The 17,676-nt window shown below is 63.6% G+C and overlaps 2 protein-coding genes across 2 annotated transcripts in view; both read right to left on the bottom strand.

The window, feature by feature from the left end:
* Positions 1-1,393: 1,393 nt before the first annotated feature.
* Positions 1,394-12,046, bottom strand: ARID3A (AT-rich interaction domain 3A). Its single transcript, XM_037823798.1, has 8 exons — positions 11,651-12,046; positions 11,257-11,506; positions 8,165-8,563; positions 5,483-5,666; positions 4,981-5,222; positions 3,702-3,998; positions 2,896-2,994; positions 1,394-2,302 (listed from the first exon to the last, which is right to left on the bottom strand). Exons 1-8 carry the CDS (start codon positions 12,044-12,046, stop codon positions 2,139-2,141), a joined length of 2,031 nt encoding a protein of 676 aa, XP_037679726.1. The 3' UTR covers positions 1,394-2,138.
* A 3,905-nt stretch (positions 12,047-15,951) lies between these two features.
* Positions 15,952-17,676, bottom strand: part of MED16 (mediator complex subunit 16) — a 13,977-nt gene continuing 12,252 nt past the window's right edge. The window contains exons 11-12 of the mRNA XM_037823797.1: positions 16,375-17,518; positions 15,952-16,247 (exon numbers count right to left, since the gene is read on the bottom strand). Of these exons, the coding sequence (XP_037679725.1) occupies positions 15,952-16,247; positions 16,375-17,518 (1,440 nt within the window). The remainder of the gene's footprint in view (positions 16,248-16,374; positions 17,519-17,676) is intronic.

Here is a 17,676-nt window from a genome sequence, read left to right as displayed (position 1 = left end):
GATCGAACGGGGCCCCCGAGGCACCCAGGATGGGGGTCCCAAGGACCGTCTCTCATGCTCCCACCAGGCCAGGGCCCCCCCCAGCTCAGCTCCCCTCCCTCGGGCCAGACAAGCCCCCCCGCCTGCCCCATCCCCCACAATCACGGAAATGAACAGCAGGTCAAGTCCTGAGTTAGCGTCCAGGAGGCACCCGCTGGACCCCTGGCACCCAGACGCATGGACACCCAGACTCACAGACACGCAGCCCAGCCCACGGTGGGAGCAGGGGTGCTCCCTGGGCTCCCGCGGACCCCCAGCACAGCCCGACAGTATGGGGAGCAGGGCCTGGGAACCTGGTTTTTGGCATCAAAAGTGAGACCTGAGGTAGAACGAAATGCAGGGCAGAGATGTGCCCTGATGCGGGTGGGGGGCAAGCAAGGGCTCCAACGGGACACGGCAAAAGATGGGGTGACCTGCCCGGGGAAACAGCCAGGGGACCCCCCCAGAAGCCCACCCCCCTCTCCGGGAAGGGGGGGCATCAAGAACCCTGAGACATACCGAAGAAAGGGGGTATCCTCCCCGAAGACGCATGGCCCATCCCGAGAGCAAACCCAGGGCTGGGGCTCAGCACCTGCCCCCCCAAACGTGTCCAAGGCAACAGCCCTGGGGAGCACGGGGGGCCCTGGATTGTTATGTCGGCCCCCTGGGCCCAATTAGGGGGCAGCCCGGCGAATCCCCATGCACCCCCCAGGGAAATCAAAACCCAGTGCGTGAAAAAGCACTACGGTCCCACGCACGTCCCCGGGGCTTGGCTCAGAGATCACCAGCCTCTGAAATGGGGTCCCGGCCCCGCTGTGGCCCCCTGAGGGCCCCTCCTCCAGGAGTGCAGCCTGTGGCCCCCGAAGAAAACAGAGAGAAGCAGAAAAGGAGAAGAGAAGAAGCAGATGCTCCCGAGTCCTCACCCTGAGCCGGGGGGCGTCACCCCAACCCCTAACATTGATAGTCTCTGAGCACAGCCCTTTCCAGCCGCAGAGGGTCCCCACCGGCCGAGAACGGGGGTCCCCAGGCCGCACTCATCCCTGAGACGGGGGCCCCCCTCCTGCACCCCCAGCCCCTTCCCAGCCACAAGCATCTCTGCTTCCTGGTTAAGACGAGAGGCCCCATCACGGGAGCATGGGCTGTCGGTTGGCACCGACGTCACCCCGAACCCCCAGACCCCGGCAGGCCCCCCCAGCCCCCCAGCACCTGAGTTCGTCTCCTCTGGCAGCCCCAGCCCCGGGCTCCAGTGTCCTGGGCTTGCCAGCGCCCCACTCGCCACAGGAAATGCACAAAGGAACCCGGGCCCTCGTGGGCAAATAAAAAGGTTATTACACTTGGTTTTTGGTGTGGTTTTTTTTTTTGTTTTTTTTTCTGCTTTTTTTTTTTTTTTTTTGCTTTTTCAAGTCCAGTTTCCCTGAATGAACACAAATATATAGATATATAGATATATATATCCTTTTCCTAAGGTTTGATTCCCCCCTCAAAGAATAAAATAAAATATTTACATAACAAAACCCCCAAACCTCTTAAAAACCCGATATAGTTTGAATGTTGCCATTTCTTAAAAAAAAAAAAAAAAACCAACAACAACAACAAAAAATCTTCCCAAAAGCAACAAGAAAAAATTCAGCTGATCTTGGCTCAGGGGGTTTCACACAAGGAGCTGGATGTGATGAGTGTGTGATGAATGAAAAACAACAAAAAAAGACAAAAAAATGAAAGCACGCAGTGCAGGGATGCATGAGGTAAAAAGGCCTTGGATTGCAGCTGCTCCGGAGCGGACACCAGAGTCGCGAGTCCTCCCGGGCTGCAGGGAAACCCAGGGGAAGTTCTCCCTCTCTCGCTCGTTCCAATTTCCTCTACTGCTCTCACAGTTCGTCTCTGAATGCCCGAAACCTGAGAAATTCAAGTGTTCCTTGGTTTTCCCCTGTTCTATTAAATTTTCTTTATATATATATATGTATAGCTATCTCTGCTTTCTTTTTGGCGTCAGCTGTGGCTCCTCTGTGGCTAGGTCCCCTCCCACCCGTATCTTCCGCCATCCCGGCCCCTGCTTGGCCCACCTCAGCCCCCTGCCCAGTCTGGCGCGCTCCCGGGGAGGCGGGTGGAGAGGGACACGGTTAAGGCAACGAGTTATTTGAGGTAGAAGATGTGGGGGGCGCGGAGGGCCCCGCCTGGCCGCCCGCGCCGCTGCTGGTCCCGCCGTTTCTTCCCCGGCTGCTGTCGCCGCCTTTGCCAGGCGCTGAGGGTGGCGTGGGGGCTGGCGGCTGGGCAAATAGCACTCCTAGGGCAAGGAAGGACAGAGGCTAAGCGAGTGATGGGACTTCTAAAAGAGCATGTGACAGGGACAAGAGGCTCGGCGTGGTACTGTCCAAGCTGTACACGTCTCAGCTGCACCCGCTCACACACAGCTGCTTGCATGGAGACTCCTGATTTTCCAGTGATTCCCAGTGTTTTGGGGCTCATGTTCCCCTTGCACACAGCTGGCCCTTTCCCCTATAATATTGCATCCTATTTCAGGGCTAACTTCCCTCAGGGGGCCCAAAGGACCGCACCTTAGCCCCCCACGGCCAATCTTCACGCAGCAACCAAGCTGTTCAGTGTCGACAGCACCACCTAGTGGTCGACGTGAACAATCGCTACATTTGTTTCCAGCAGGAAATTTGAAGTCACTTGTCGTAAGCAGAACAGAACAACTGTCATGCACTCAGGGAGCCAGACCCCGTGCACGCCACATGACAGAGTGTCTTATTCGCTCCTCGACAGGGACACCCCTTCGCCCTGGACTATTTGACCTATAGCGCCCCCTACTCCCCACAACTCCCTCCCTCTGGGAGAGAAGTGGTCAAGGCGGGGGCGGGTCCGGGGGGGTCCTACCTGTGTACACGATGCCATTAATCTCCACCGACATGCTAATACTGTGGCTGCCGTTGGAGCTGCTCACACTCACGGCCGCGTCCTGGCGGCCCTCAGAGGCTGTGGTGAGAAGGCAGAAGAAGAAAGAGCACCATTCAGAGTCATAAACACATCTGGCAACGGTCAGTTTCCTGTGTGTCTCCCCCACGAGACTTGAAGCTGTGTCTGTTCTGGTTACTCTCCATCTAAGTGCACACAGTAGGAGCTCAATAAATGTTCATTGGTTGAGAACCCATCTGTGCACAATTTGCTTTTTTCACAGGTAGCAAAATGTTCCACACTTTGATCTGCTCATTCTCCGGCTGAGCACACAAGTGGGCTCCAGGTTTCATATTACAAATGACACTGGAACAAACACCCTTGTACACGTGTGCTTCCTCTACACCTAGGGTAGTAGACACCGGGTGGAATCACAAGGTCACAGGGCATGAACACTTTCCATTTTGGAAGACTTCACCAAGTTGCTATTTATGTTCTAACCAGCGGGAACAAGGGAACCCATTTTTCCACATCCTGGCCAAGCTGGACATTATCAAACTTCAGATGGTGAAAAATGGCATCACCTCGTTAACTTGCAAAGCCCCAACTAGATGGAATTGAACAACTTTTCGTATGAATCTCCTAATCAGAGCTGCTCAATTTTGTATATTATTTTTGCCCTTTTTCTTCTTATTGATTTGTAGGCGCTCTTTACATATGTTAGCTATGAGGTCCTCATCTGTTACACACACAGAGAACACAGAGGGTCTGCGTCCCAGGACTCATACCTTGGCTGTTGATCCGGATGCTCATGGGCAGCTGGGCCGTCATGGCCAGGAAGTTCTGCTGCAGGGCCCGCTGCATGAGCCGCTGCTGCTCATCGGTCACCAGGGCCATCTTCTTCTCAGGAGGCTCCCCGGACTCCAGCTTCTCCCGAAAATGCTCCAGGGCGGCCGCCTGGGCCGCCACGGCTGCCTGGGCTGCTGCTGCTTGCACCGCTGCTGCCTGGGCTGCCACGACAGGGTGGCCAGCTAGGGAGACGGGCAGGCGGCCAGGGACTGCGATGGGGATGGCCGGGTCTTCCTCTAGGCGGAGAGAAGAGGAGTCAGTGGCCAGAAGGGAACAAAGGTGGCCTGGCCCTGTCTTCCACCCCAGGCGGAGGGTAAGCAGGTAGGACTTTAAATGGACACGAGTGCCATAAAATCATGTCCCCTATCAGACATCAGTAAAGATGGAGACATGGATGCATCATTATATCAATTCTAGTTATAATAGTCACTTAGCACTATTATGTATTAGAGTTATCTATCCGTTATAATAGTACATAATTTTATTTTATAAACATGAGTTATAATAATAACAAGACAATGATTGATTGGTGATGTCTGCCTCGGGAGCTCACTGTCCCATGGCACACTTGAGACTTCGAACACTGAACTCGCCCCAACGACTCTCCAAAGAAGGGATAATTTCCCCGGGCTCAAAATGGGGTAGGAATTTGTCCAGGGGGTCCCAGCAGTAGCTTTGGGGGTGGCTCGAGGCATAACATGCTAGGCCTATACTACACTCGCCACGGCTTCCAGGAGTGCGTGTTGAGAAGGATTCTGAAGCTCAAAGAGAACGAGCACAGTGATCAACCACTCATGTCTGCCCCCAGCAAAGGACTGGAAAAGAGGATGGTAATTAGTAGTGTCTGCCACAGCCAACGCGATGCTAATTGACTAGTAATGCCTGCCACGGGATGAGGAGAGAATGCGGTGCTCAATTAATAATGTCTGCCTCCCTGTGGGATCAGGGAAATGGTGATGAACTAGCCATGTCTGCAACAGGCATAGGTGACGAGGAAGGCGAGCAGCGTGTCGCCCATAGGGGACAGTGATTATTACTGTCTGTCCTGGGCGTGGGGCTGGGAAAGGGGGGTTGATTGGTGATGCCTGCCACTGGCACGGTGCTGGCAGCTGCCCTGTGTGCTCCCACCCTGGGCTGGGGGGTCTATCACCTGGAGACACTGCATATCCAGGCCGAGGCTGGGCCGGGCCAGTCCCCAGGCCCCCTGCAGCCCCTCACCTTTCTTGATCTTGGGGGCAGGGGTGATGGAGCTGCCGTTGGTGCTGGCCGCCAGGCCCAGGGAGGGCAGCTTGGGCGAGGAGAGCAGGCCGTGGGCCCCGCCCGGCGAGTAGGCGAAGAGCGAGCCCCCGAAGCTCTGGCGCCGGCCCTCCCGCCGGTTGCTGTCGATGGCCGCCTGGAGCTCGTTGGGGTTGCTGAGGCCGCGCTTCTCGCACTCGTAGGGGTACAGGTACTTCATGTACCTGCGGGCGGTCGGTGGAGGCAGGGTGGCAGCCGGCACGCCTGTGTGCCGCCCACCCGGCACTGCCAGCCCTCGCGTACGCTGTTCTCTGTTCCGGTGCTCTTCCCAGCAGCCTCCCACGGAGCCTCCGAAATGCACGGGGCCTAACCCCAGAGCCAGCTCGGAACCAAAACTCGGCCGACAGACGTGCGCTCCGGTCCAGCCTGGGCTGGCCCTCCCACCCCACCCTCTGCCCCGCCCCAGGCCCCGTGCGGCTCTCACTGGGTCCGCAGGGTGAAGGCCGCACTGGTGATGGATGTGGGCAGGTTGAGCCCCTTGGTGATCTCCCGCCACAGCTTCTTGTTGATGACCTCCACGAGGCCGCCCTTCTCCGTCACCAGCACGTACAACATGAACAGGTCCAGCACCTGCTTCGCCATGATGGGGATCCGGTTCACGGGCGTCCCTGTGGGGTGAGGGTGCGGGCTGAGCCGGGCACTCACAGGGGCCACGGTCCACAGTGGGCCTCTCCCCGTGGACGCCCGATGGGGTCACTCTCTGGGGTGGGGCATCCTGGGCACTGGGGGTTGCTGAACGGCCTCCCTGGCTCCCCCTCCAGCCGTGACACCACAGATGAGAGCTGGAGAGAAACAGGCTGCCTCTGTTGAGCCAGGATGCCACCATTCTGTGCCTCGGTTTCTCCATCTGTAATCTGGGCTCACGGACAGCGTCTATCTCAGGGAGAGAGGCTGTGACCAGGGAGAATCCGAGGGGCGGGCGGGCAGCACTGTGGGAAACACGGGCCTTTCTTTTCTTTACTCCCCGTCACCAGCCACGACAGCTGCCAAACAAGTCCGCCTGCCCGCTGCCTTCCAGCAACTTCCAGGTGCCGGGGGTCTGCCCAGCTCTTGTGGGGAGGGTCTGGCTGACTCACTTGGCAGCCCCGGGGGGGCGTGGGGGTGAGCTCACACACCTCCCTCACTCTAAACCCTCCCAGATCCTGCCCACCGGCCCCTCCAGCCTCGGGTCTCCCACCCCCCGCTGCACCCCGGAGCCCTCGGCCTCCCGCCCTCCACTCAAAGCCTATCTTGCACCGTCCCGGCCCCGAGAGTGGGAGAAGCCCCCCGTACACCTCCCCTGGCCGGGGCGTCCTCCGTGGACAGCCCCATCTGCGTCACCCCACCCTCCTGCGCCACAGCTGCCGGGGCCCCCACGGCCCCACAAGGGGACGACAGCCGCCCCTTTAGAGACGAGGGGCCGAGTGCATAAGGCGAGCTGCTGGAGGAAGGGGTTCACTTTTGAGACGGGGCCGGGGATGCCACCCCCTCCTCTGAGCCTCCCAGGAGACCCCAAAGCCCCACACTGGGGAACTATGTTCCCCACTCGTGGACGGAGGGCAGCCTGGGCTGGAAGACGACCTCAGTCCCCCCCCACACCCACCCAAAGCCCATGTCCAGCCCCCTAGAGAGAAAGAAAACAGCCCAGAAGGTGCCCAGAGCGCGGCCCCTTCCCCACCCAGGGCCCCGGCTGAGCAGCACGAAAGGGGTCGCATCCAAGACCCTTGCAGCCGCCCAGCAGGGCGAGGACAGATGTTCACAGAAGGGGCCACGGAGACGGGCTCCCCCGGGGGAGCAGGAGGGCAGCAGTGGGTGAGACCCTCGCCTGTGTCCAGCCCCCAGAGGATTCTAAGAGAAACCTGGTGGAGCTTTCACCCAGCGACCCGGGGAAAACACTCTCCACCTGCAGCGAGGGGAAGGGGCTGCGGGGTGGCGACCCCAGAGTCCAGGACGAAGTGTGGGCGCCTTAAAGACACGCAGGCTCTGAGATTCCCAACTAGAGGAGAGTCCAGGATGGCAGAGGAGGGGGCATTGCAGTGGGGTTTTGAGGATCGCATAGGAGTGCTGGGGTTGTCATGGGGGCAGGGCTGGACATGGGGGCTCACAGGGACCCCTGCTTCACCTACACTTGTGCTTCCTAAGCCCCCCAGGCCGCCAGATGCTGCACTGGGCCCTGGGGACCCAGCTGAGGAGCTCAGAGCCCCACGGCCGGGGTGGGGTGGGGGCTCAGGCGGCTGTGGCCAGGGCGATAACAGGGGGTCTCTCAGGCCTCTCGAGGACAGCAGGGCCTGGCAGGGGCAGGACTTGGACGATAACACACGAGGGGCCCCCACCCCGAGACCTGGCACCAGAGGGGTTAACTCGGAGGCTGGGGCAGTGGGGGGGCAGTAGGGTCCGAGGCCTTTCATCTCCCTCCCTTCCGGCCTGTGTTTACAGAGGCCTCTGGCCCTGGACTCTGGGCTCCCCGCTCCACCCCTTCCTGGCTCTGGACCCAGAGGTCCCAGCCCCTCTCGGGGCCTCAGTTTCCTTCTCTGAAAAGTGGGGATGGTGACCCCAGTCAGGGGGCTGTCTGGGGTTCAAGGTGGGCACCCCCGGCACCCCCAATTGGCCCATGAGGACTGGGGACCCCCTGGTTGCCTCTTGCCCTCTCTAAGCCATCGGGGACAGGGACGGATGGCAGAGGGGGCTCAGGCCTGGTACACAGTCGGCACCCAATACATGTGCAGGAAACGTGCCTCTGTCTGCAAGGCATTTGGGGCTTGTTTGCAGCCCACCCCTCAAAGGAGTGACCCCCAGCCCCTGCCCAAGTGCCCGTGTCGGGGCGGGTGGGACCTGAGGCTGCAGCGGGTGGGAGTGTCCACCCCTTCACTCGGGGGTCCAGCCCTGCCGGGCCCTCCCCACCACCCGCCTGCCCAGCAGGGGGTCCCGGGAGCAGGACCCCCACTGCCCCCCGAGCCCTGGAAGGAGGGAGGGAGCCTGGAATGTCAGTTCCGGGCTGGGCAGCGGTACCCCGTCAAGGGACCTTCCTCATCGGACCCCAGGGCGGCCCTGCCTCCCCCTCAGGGGCCTCTGAGCCCCCCGCCCCGGCCCCCCCATGCCGCCCCCCGGGGCCCCGCAGCAGCCTCACCTCGCTTCTGCATGAAGCTGAACAAGTCATCCAGGAACTCCTTCCTTTTGGGGTCCCCGTCAAGTTCGTAGAGCTGGGGAGCAGAGGGGTGACGGTCCGCTGGGGCACAGAGGGTGGACGAGGCCCCGGCCCCCTCTCCAGCCGACCCACATGGGCCCCGAGCCGCCCCGGGCACCCACTCCCGGAAGACGGCGCCGATGTGCAGGTGAGGAAACCGAGGCACGGCAGCAGGTGCGAGACCATAGCTCCCACCCGCAGCCTTGGCACCACTGCTGACACTGCACCCCCTGCAGGAACGCCACTGCGGGGGGAGAGCCTCAGCCTGGGTGCAGGGGGACCCCCGGGTGGGGACAGAGCCGGCAGAGATAATGAGAGAGAGGGGTTCAGGCTGGGGTTGATCTGGCAAATACCAGGCTTCAAATTAAGCCGCAGGGAATGTGGCCGTGTGTGTTCGTGTGTGTGTCCAGGACTCAGGGGGCCTTGAAACCACTGATGATTCGTGTGTGTGTCTGTGTGTGTGTATGTGTGTGTGTGTGTGTGTGTGTCCAGGACTCGGGGGGCCTTGAAACCACTGATGATTCGGCCTCTGCTGGGATCATCCCTCATCAGGACCCTTGGCTATGGTGGCCGCCCAGCTCCTGGGAGACCAGGCCAGGGGTCGGCCACCCCGGCGACCCTGCCCTCTCGGGGCCTCGGTCTCCCCATCTGCGTGACGGGGGAACCCAAAGCCCAGACGCAGGGTCCGGGGGTCCCGGCTGAGCAGAGGCCCAGCTGCCGGCCTCTGTCCAGCCCCGCCCCGGGCAGCAGTGCCTACCGGCTGGCCCGCATTCCTGTGCTGATTTATGGGGCCCGGGAGGCCGCGTTTCCCCAGCCCTCGACCCGCCCCACGGCCAGAGCCTCCCAGGGGCAAGCGATCCACTTGGCCCCTCAGGGTCCCCCCCGGTCCCCGAGCGGGCTGAGGTCAGCGAGACCCAAGCCCACCATGGGAGCCCCCCGTTTAGCTTGTCTGTCCATCTGTCTGTCCACCAGAGCCTTGGGTCTGCTTTGTCCCCAGGAGCCGGGTACACAGCAGTTGCCTAATTGATGTGCCTTAAAGGAACCTGGGGGCCTCGGCCGGAGGAGCCACCCCTTCCAGTGGTTTCAAGCTGCTCCAACACTAAGACCGTGAGCCTCAGGCCCCTGCCGGAGGAGGGGGCCCCTTCTGGATCCCCATTCCCAGGCTCAGCCCCCACTCCCTGCCCCCCGCCTCAGTTTCCCCACCTGTATACAGTGTGCAATGAAACACAGCTTCACTGAACTCTCTGGCTCCCATTTTCTAGGTGGGGAAACAGGCTGGGGCTGGGAAGAGCTGCCCCTTGCAGGTGAAGGGCGCTGGCTTAGTGGGGTCCGAGAGCCCCCAGGCCAAATGGTGGAGAAGGGCCAGACCCCTGTGGAGCCGAGGCCATAAAGGGGGATGGGCAGGGCCCCCAGCTGCCGGGGACAGCGGACAACAAAGCCGGGCAGTAAAGGCTGCCCTGGCTTTATGGGGCTGTGGCCCGAGTTCCGCCCCTGCGGGGTGTCCTGTCCACACCCGGCCAGCTGGCCACGGGGTTAGGGAGCTGGGGATGGGTCCAGGCCCCACAGGGTGTCCAGAGGCCATCGCTCTCCTGAAAGGCTCAGGGGGGCAGGGGTCCCAGTCACTGAGTCATACACTGGGCCCAGACCTCCCGAGAAATCAGCCCCCTCCCCAGTCTCCCCTGACCCCCCAAGAGCCGCAAACCAAGGCTGGAGACAGTAGCGGCCAGGAAGGGCCCCCCTCCCTTGGGCCGGGGGTGAGATAAGCCGCTGCCCCTCCCCGCAGCCTGATTTCCTGCCCCACACTGGGAGATAAAACCCACCCTTCGTCCTGGGGCCCCCCAGGCCCCTGGGAGGACAGACCCAGCCCCCCCCCACCCCCCAGGCCCCTCTCTGCCCCCCCCCCCCCGCTGCTGCTCAACCGCCCCAGGCAGGGCCCAGTGCCCCCCACCGCGACCCCTCACCGGGTCCCCCCACACACCGGCTCCCCCTTCTCCAGGTCACGGGGGCCTCCCTGGAGAGCAGCCCCCACCCCTCCTACATCGCCATCCTTGCCCCCCAATTCCATTAGGGGCTATCCCCACTCGCTTTCACTGACCCCCGCGTTTGTGGGGACCCCAGAGATGGAACTCCCTGCCCCACATCGCGCTTTCCTCTCTTCCCACCACCGGGGCCACCACCCAGCCCCCACGTTTGACTCGCTGGGACGTTGGGGATTTTTGTTTGTTCCCTGGGGCCATAAGCAGCTGAGCATACAGCAGTTGCTTAATAGGTGCACACTAAAAAAGCCCGGATTTCCTCAGCTGCGACGCGGGGAAGGGGCCGCTGGTGTCTGCTGTCCTTCTGAAACAAACCCAAGACGGGATCCTCGCTGGACACTCCTGGCCTCGGCTTGCCTACCTGTGAAATGGGTCCAAACCCTTGAACCGGGGTCGACACGAGAGCCCGGCTGGAGGCATGCAGAGGGCGCTGAGTAACTGCACACACACCCTCTCAGCCGTGTCCCGGCCCCCGACTACCCTCCACCAACCACCAACGGCAGACTGAGTGTGGGCTCCTCTCCCGCTCCCTGAAGGGAAACCGAGGCACGGGGCGGGGCCACGGCCTCACAGACCAGAGTGGCGGCCACATCTACAACACCGATCGAGTCCCCAGTGGGCCGGGCGATGGTGAGGGGCAGCGGAGCCCCTGCCTCACTGTGGTGGGCCGTTCCCGAGGCCGGTCATGTCTCTGGGTCTCCACCCTCCCGAGCCCCCTCCAGCCTCCCTCCTGCCCCTGCCAGCTCTGTCCCCACTCCAGGCGGCTAAGCACGGTCTTCCCCTGCTCTAGAGCCCTCCGTGGCTCCCTGTCACCCTGCGCAGCCTCACTGCTCACCGCCACCCCCGTCCCCTTCCACCTCACCCTCCAGCCGCTGCAGCCACACAACCCCGCACGCTCCCACTCAGGGCTGGGCACTGACGGCCCCTCTGCCCGAACGCTGCTCCCAGATCTCCACGGGGCTCCCTCCCGCCCCCCGCCTCGCTCTCCAACCCTCTCACCCTGCCTCAGTTTCCCACACAGCCCCTTGCACCACTGGCCGCCTCGTGCTCCAGGGGGTTTGCCCAGCAGCCCCGGGGTGGGGGGTCCAGGGGCCGGTGCCCCGTTCACGGCAGTGACGCACAGTGAACCCCTGTTAGACGGAGATACGAAGCCCCTCGGTCCCTGGGCCCTCGGGGGCCGCTGGGGAGGGGGCGGGAGGTGCGGCCCCGTTTCCAGCTCAGCCCCGACCGGGAGGGACACCCGCTCCGGCTGCCAGAGGAGGAAGCGAGATAAAGCCAGGGAGGAGGGCAGAGGCCTCAGGTGGGGCCGGGGGGAGTGAGAGAACCCCCCCCAGCCTCCTCTGAAGGGCGAACAGGAAATTCTTGTTTGTGGCAAAATGCTGAGCATTTTCACCTCCCTCCGCCGCAGAGGAGCTGCTCCCGGAGCTGGGGTCACGGGGGTACCAGGCTGACACCCCCGGCTGCCTGGGAGTGGAGGCACCCACTCCCTCCCCGGACGCCCTGCCCGGGCAATCACACCAGGTTCCCGGAACGCCCCGGGGGGCCCAGGGTGGCGTCTAGACCAGGGAGCCGCCCCGCCGGGCCCCCGTAAACCTTTGCCCCCCGCCACCGCGTGGGCCCCGGCCCCTGCCCGCCACCCGGGAGGCTCCAAAGTCCACCCGCCCCGCCTGGGGGTGAGGCCGCCGGGAGGGCCCTCGCCGAGGCGCTTCCAGAGGCACAGCCGGGCCAGGGGTGGCCCCTCGGCACCCCCGGACCCGAGACAAGCCGAGACACAGCCTGCGCCCAGCATTCGGGGACCGGCTCAGCCCCGAGCTGCCAACCACAGCCGTGGCCGAAGGGCCCTGGGAGGATGGAAGGAGAGAGATGGAAGGGTGGGGGGCGTTTCTGCAGTGCCCACGGGCCCTGGGGCTTGCGGGACACGCGGAAGGCGTTTCTCCCAGGCCAGACACAGGTTTGCAAGAGATTGAAAAGGCGGGAATTTCCCTGACTCAGCAGGGGCGCCGCCGGGCAGGGGCCCGAGTCACCCAGGCAGCCCCGTGCCCAGTGGGACCCGCCCCCGGGGTCAGGGAGAGGAGGAGGGGACCAGGGGGCCACAGGAACCCCCTCAGGGGCGCCTGGTCCCACAGAGGAAATCCGTGGAAGGAACGAAGAAATGAATGAATAAGGGAAGAAATGAATGGGGACTGAGGGAGGGAGGGAGCTACCCCTACTCTCGCCCTTTGGGTTTCCGGCATGACTCGCGTCCCTGTAACCCCTGCAGCCAAAGCGAAACCAAAGGAAACAAAGTAGGAGGAGGGCAAGGGGGGGGCTGGGTTTTATCCCCTGGAGACCCATCACGGGCACTTCCTCCAGGCAGCCCCCCAGGGGCTCTGGAATCTTCACCCGGGGCTGGGGGCACAGCCTCGTGGCAGTACATGGGAGTGGTTAGAGTGGGAAATTTTATTTTGGAAAAAAAATCAGGCCACACGCCCCCCCCCCCACTGGAAATGGCCCCCTGTTCTCTCAGGAGAAAGCCCCCCAACCCCCCGCCAGCCTTGCAAGCTCTGCTCCAGCCACTCGGCCACTCCAGTGGGCGTGCACCTGCCCCAGGCCTCCACGCTCTTGGGGGCCCCCTTCTCCCCACTTTAGCCTCCTTGACTCCTGCAACCTCTCATCCCCCAGGGAGCCTGCCCGGACCCCCAGGCAGGGCCCCCATAATTAACAGTGTGTCACAGGATTTTGCCTTATTTGGGGGAGGCTGTTTGCGGCATGCCTCCCCACCCCCTCCCCTCCTGGGTCTGCAGGTATACAGCAGGTGCCCACTGAAGAAGGCAGGCAGGGAGGCGGGTACCCACGGGCTCCGAATCCCCCCGGCGGCTCGGCTGGGATGTCCCCGCTCAGGGCAGCTCCCTCCTGCCCCGGCCCACCCCGAGAAGCCCCTCCTCACATTTTTGGGGGCCCCGAGGTCCCTCAGGACCGGCCCGAGATGACTCAGCGCAAGCGGCCGTTGCCGGAGCCCCCAGATGGGCAGGGAGCGGCTGTCCCTGGGGGCTGCCTGGGAGCTCAGCCCTTCACAGAAACGCCCACGACAGCCGGGAGGGAGGTCAGGGCCCAGCTCGGCCTCCCTCCCCCATGCTGTGCTCCTTCTGTGGTCGGGGAAACTGAGGCAGGGGCAGGGAGGCAGGCCCCGCCCTCATGCCCGGTGTTTCCTCGCTCCAGGCTGCACCAGGCAGGACAGACATGGCCCAGGGAGACCTGTAAGCCCGTTCACGGTAGAGCTGAGCCTCGAAGTCAGGTCTCATTGGACCCCCAAATATGACTGCCTCCCAGACACCTGTGAATTCAGATGCACAGACGGATGGATGGATGGATGGAAGGGTGCATAGACAGATGGGTGGATGGATGGATGGATGATGGATGGGTGGGTTGATGGGTGGTTGGATGGAAGGATGGGTGGGTGATGGATGGATGGGTGGATGGGTGGATGGGTGGACGGATGGACGGATGGGTGGGTGGGTAGGTGGGTAGATGGATGGATGGTTGGATGGATGGATGGATGGGTGGACGGACGGATGGATGGTTGGATGGATGGATGGATGGGTGGGTGGATAGACAGATGGGTGGATGGATAGATGGAATGGTGGATAGACAGATGGGTGGATGGATGGTTGGATGGATGGATGGATGGGTGGACGGACGGATGGATGGTTGGATGGATGGATGGATGGATGGGTGGACGGACGGATGATGGGTGGGTGGATGGTTGGATGGATGGATGGATGGGTGGGTGGAAGGATGGATGACGGATGGACAGACAGATGGATTATCGATGAGTGGATGGGTGGATGGAGTAAAAATGGGGCTCGGGGGGGCAGTGGCAGAGGCCTGGCACCCCCTCTGCACGGGGTTGATGACTGACACCCCCAGATTCAGGTCCACCCAGAAGCTGTGAAGTGACCCCCTTATCTGGAAACAGGGCCTTTGCAAAGGTGTTAAGTTAAAACGAGGTCCTATCGGAGGAGGACGCCCCGGTCCGATAATTAGAGGACACACACACAGGGACGCCGAGGGACGGCAAGGACAGCTGGAAATGCCGGGAGCCGGCAGAGGCCCGGAAGGCGCCTCCCCCACGGCTCCGGCCTCCAGAGCGGGGAGAGGAGCGGTTTTGCCGTGTGAATTTGTTAAAGTGGCCCCAGGAAACTCACACACGCCCCCTGAGCCTCAGTTTACCCATCACGGCTTGGAGTGAGCGAGGGCACAATGAGATCTGAAACCTGGGCCTCCCCCCAGCTCCACAGGGACAGGAGGGCTCGGCCCTGGCGGAGGCGTCTGGGGGGTTTTGCGTCTGTGGTTTCTCCCCCACCCCAGGGAACTCCAGGGACACAGTGCGGAGGAGGGTGGGGCCGGAGCAGGGCCAAAGCCACAGGCTGTCGCCAGGACCCTCCATTTTGCTACCATTCATCATTGAGCACCTCCTGCATGCCCAGGCCGTGGGGACGCTTGGGACACAGAGCGGCTGAGACCCAGGCCTGCGGGCCACCAGCAGGACACCAGCCGGGTCTGCACAGAAATCAGGCGGTGGGTGAGAGCGGCCCCAGCACGGCCGTGAAGGGCAGGGCCGCCTTACTCAGGGCCTGCTGTGCCGCCTCAGGCCCTCGCCTGCCCTCTCTGGGCTCCGCACCGCTGAGGACTGCACCTGACCGGGGCTCCCCCACCCGCTCTCGCCAGCGGCCCTTTCGTTTCCCGTTTCCCGTCAGCGCTCCCGGCCGGGGCCTCCTCGCCGGACGCAGATGCAGCACCCCCGCCACGTGGGGAATTGAGGAACCGATTCTGGGCAGGGCCCAGGCCGTTCCGTGGGCCCCACCCGGCCGGCGGGGGCTCCTCTGAAAAGACCCAGCACCCCCCAACGAGACACCTAGGAACAAGTGCTTTAAAACGCGGGCACAGGGCACAGCGCGGGTGACGTGAGTGGATGGCGAGGGCACATCCGTCTGGGTTTTCCGATGGTAGGACTCCGGGGAAATTCGCTGACGCAAACCCTTCTCCATTCTCCCTGGAGCCTCTTCTGGAGCAGGGTGGCTGGGGAGCCATGAGGGGCTGCCTTGGGGGGCAGCAGAAGGGCAGTTGCTTGCTGGGGAAACTGAGGCCCAGGACACCCCATCCGGGGGCAGCTGAGGTCCTTGGAGGAAGATGACCGGGGAGGGAGGTGGTTGCCTGGAGCATGCAAATGACATGCAAATCGGGGTGGCCGCCCGTCCAGCTGGGAGTCCCCCACTCGCCCAGCCGTCGGCAGGGAAACCGAGGCACAGAGAGAAGGAGGCAGAGGGGCTCGGACCCAGGGCTGCAGCGGGGCCTCCCACGCTGGAGGAGGGGGCACCGGGCAACGGGTCTGAGAGCTGAAAATATAGTCTTCTCTCTCCCCTCAAGCAGTTGGGAACCCACATCCCACACCACCTTCGGGTCCTCTCACATGGGGTCTGGCCCCTGCAGACCCACCCACCCCATCTGCACCTGCACCCACCCGGGGCTCCCCCAACAGCCCCACGATGGGCTCAGAGTCACCCCACACTTCGAGCTCAATTCCAAGCCTGTCCTGGGGCTCCCCTGACAGGGACAGCCACGTGACCCTGCGATCAGCTCAGGGCAGGCCCGGAAAGTGCCAGAAGGAACTTGCCTGGCTGGGAACAACCTGCCTGGCCGGGGAGGGAGCCCCCGTCACTTCCAGCCCAGACTCTCAGCCCAGAAACGCGCAGGGTGTCCTGGCCCCGCTCTCCAGATGGGGACCCGGGGCAGGCTCAAGGGCTCGGGCAGGGCAGGAAGGAAGGGGCCCCGGGGGCTCAGGCCCGGGCGGGAGGCGAGCCCCCGCCCCGTAGCGTCCTGTGGCCTGGAGCAGTCACTGCAGGCTCCTCCCCTCCCTGAACGGACCATTGCCACTGGACAGCCGGCCTCCTCGTGGGCAGTGGCCCTGCAGGGGGCTTGGAGGAGAGAGGACACCCGGGCATACAGCTGACCTGGGTACACAGTCAGCACAGGTACACAGCCAGCCCAGGTATACAGCTGGTGCAAGTATACAGCGGGCCCAGGCATATAGCTGGCCCAAGTATACAGTTAGCCAAGGTACACAGCCAGCCCAGGTACACAGCAGGCCCAGGCACACAGCGGGCCGAGGTACACAGCGGGCCCAGGCACACAGCCGGCCCAGGCACACAGCGGGCACAGGCACACAGCCGGCCCAGGCACACACAGCCGGCCCGGGCACACAGCCGGCCCAGGCACACAGCGGGCCGAGGTACACAGTGGGCCCAGGCACACAGCCGGCCCAGGCACACAGTGGGCACAGGCACACAGCCGGCCCAGGCACACACAGCCGGCCCGGGCACACAGCGGGCACAGGCACACAGCCGGCCCAGGCACACAGCGGGCACCGGTACACAGCGGACCGAGGTACACAGCCGGCCCGGGCACACAGCGGGCACCGGTACACAGCGGGCCCAGGCACACAGTGGGCCCAGGCACACAGCGGGCCGAGGTACACACAGCCGGCCCGGGCACACAGCGGGCCGAGGTACACAGCGGGCCCAGGCACACAGCGGGCCCAGGCACACAGCGGGCCGAGGTACACACAGCCGGCCCGGGCACACAGCTGGCCCGGGCACACAGCGGGCCCAGGCACACAGCGGGCCCAGGCACACAGCCGGCCCAGGCACACACAGCCGGCCCGGGCACACAGCAGGCCCAGGCACACAGCCGGCCCGGGCACACAGCGGGCACGGGCACACAGCGGGCCGAGGTACACACAGCCGGCCCGGGCACACAGAGGGCCGAGGTACACAGCGGGCCCAGGCACACAGCGGGCCGAGGTACACAGCGGGCCCAGGCACACAGCGGGCCGAGGTACACACAGCCGGCCCGGGCACACAGCTGGCCCGGGCACACAGCGGGCACGGGCACACAGCGGGCCGAGGTACACACAGCCGGCCCGGGCACACAGCGGGCCGAGGTACACAGCTGGCCCGGGCACACAGCCGGCCCGGGCACACAGCGGGCACCGGTACACAGCGGGCCCAGGCACACAGTGGGCCCAGGCACACAGCGGGCCGAGGTACACACAGCCGGCCCGGGCACACAGCGGGCCCAGGCACACAGCCGGCCCGGGCACACAGCGGGCACAGGCACACAGCGGGCCCAGGCACACAGAGGGCCGAGGCACACAGCGGGCACCGGTACACAGTGGGCCCAGGCACACAGCGGGCCGAGGTACACAGCCGGCCCGGGCACACAGCTGGCCCAGGCACACAGTGGGCACTGGTACACAGCGGGCCCAGGCACACAGCGGGCCGAGGCACACAGTACACGCCTTTCCCTCCTTTGCTGCCCCCAAGATTCACCCAGGAAACACTTACTAGCAGTGCAGACAAAACAACAGCCTGCCCTGTGGAA

The sequence above is a fragment of the Choloepus didactylus genome (genome assembly GCF_015220235.1).
Source record: "Choloepus didactylus isolate mChoDid1 chromosome 25 unlocalized genomic scaffold, mChoDid1.pri SUPER_25_unloc1, whole genome shotgun sequence".
Lineage (NCBI taxonomy): Eukaryota > Metazoa > Chordata > Mammalia > Pilosa > Megalonychidae > Choloepus > Choloepus didactylus.
This window is presented reverse-complemented; position numbering and strand designations above follow the sequence as displayed.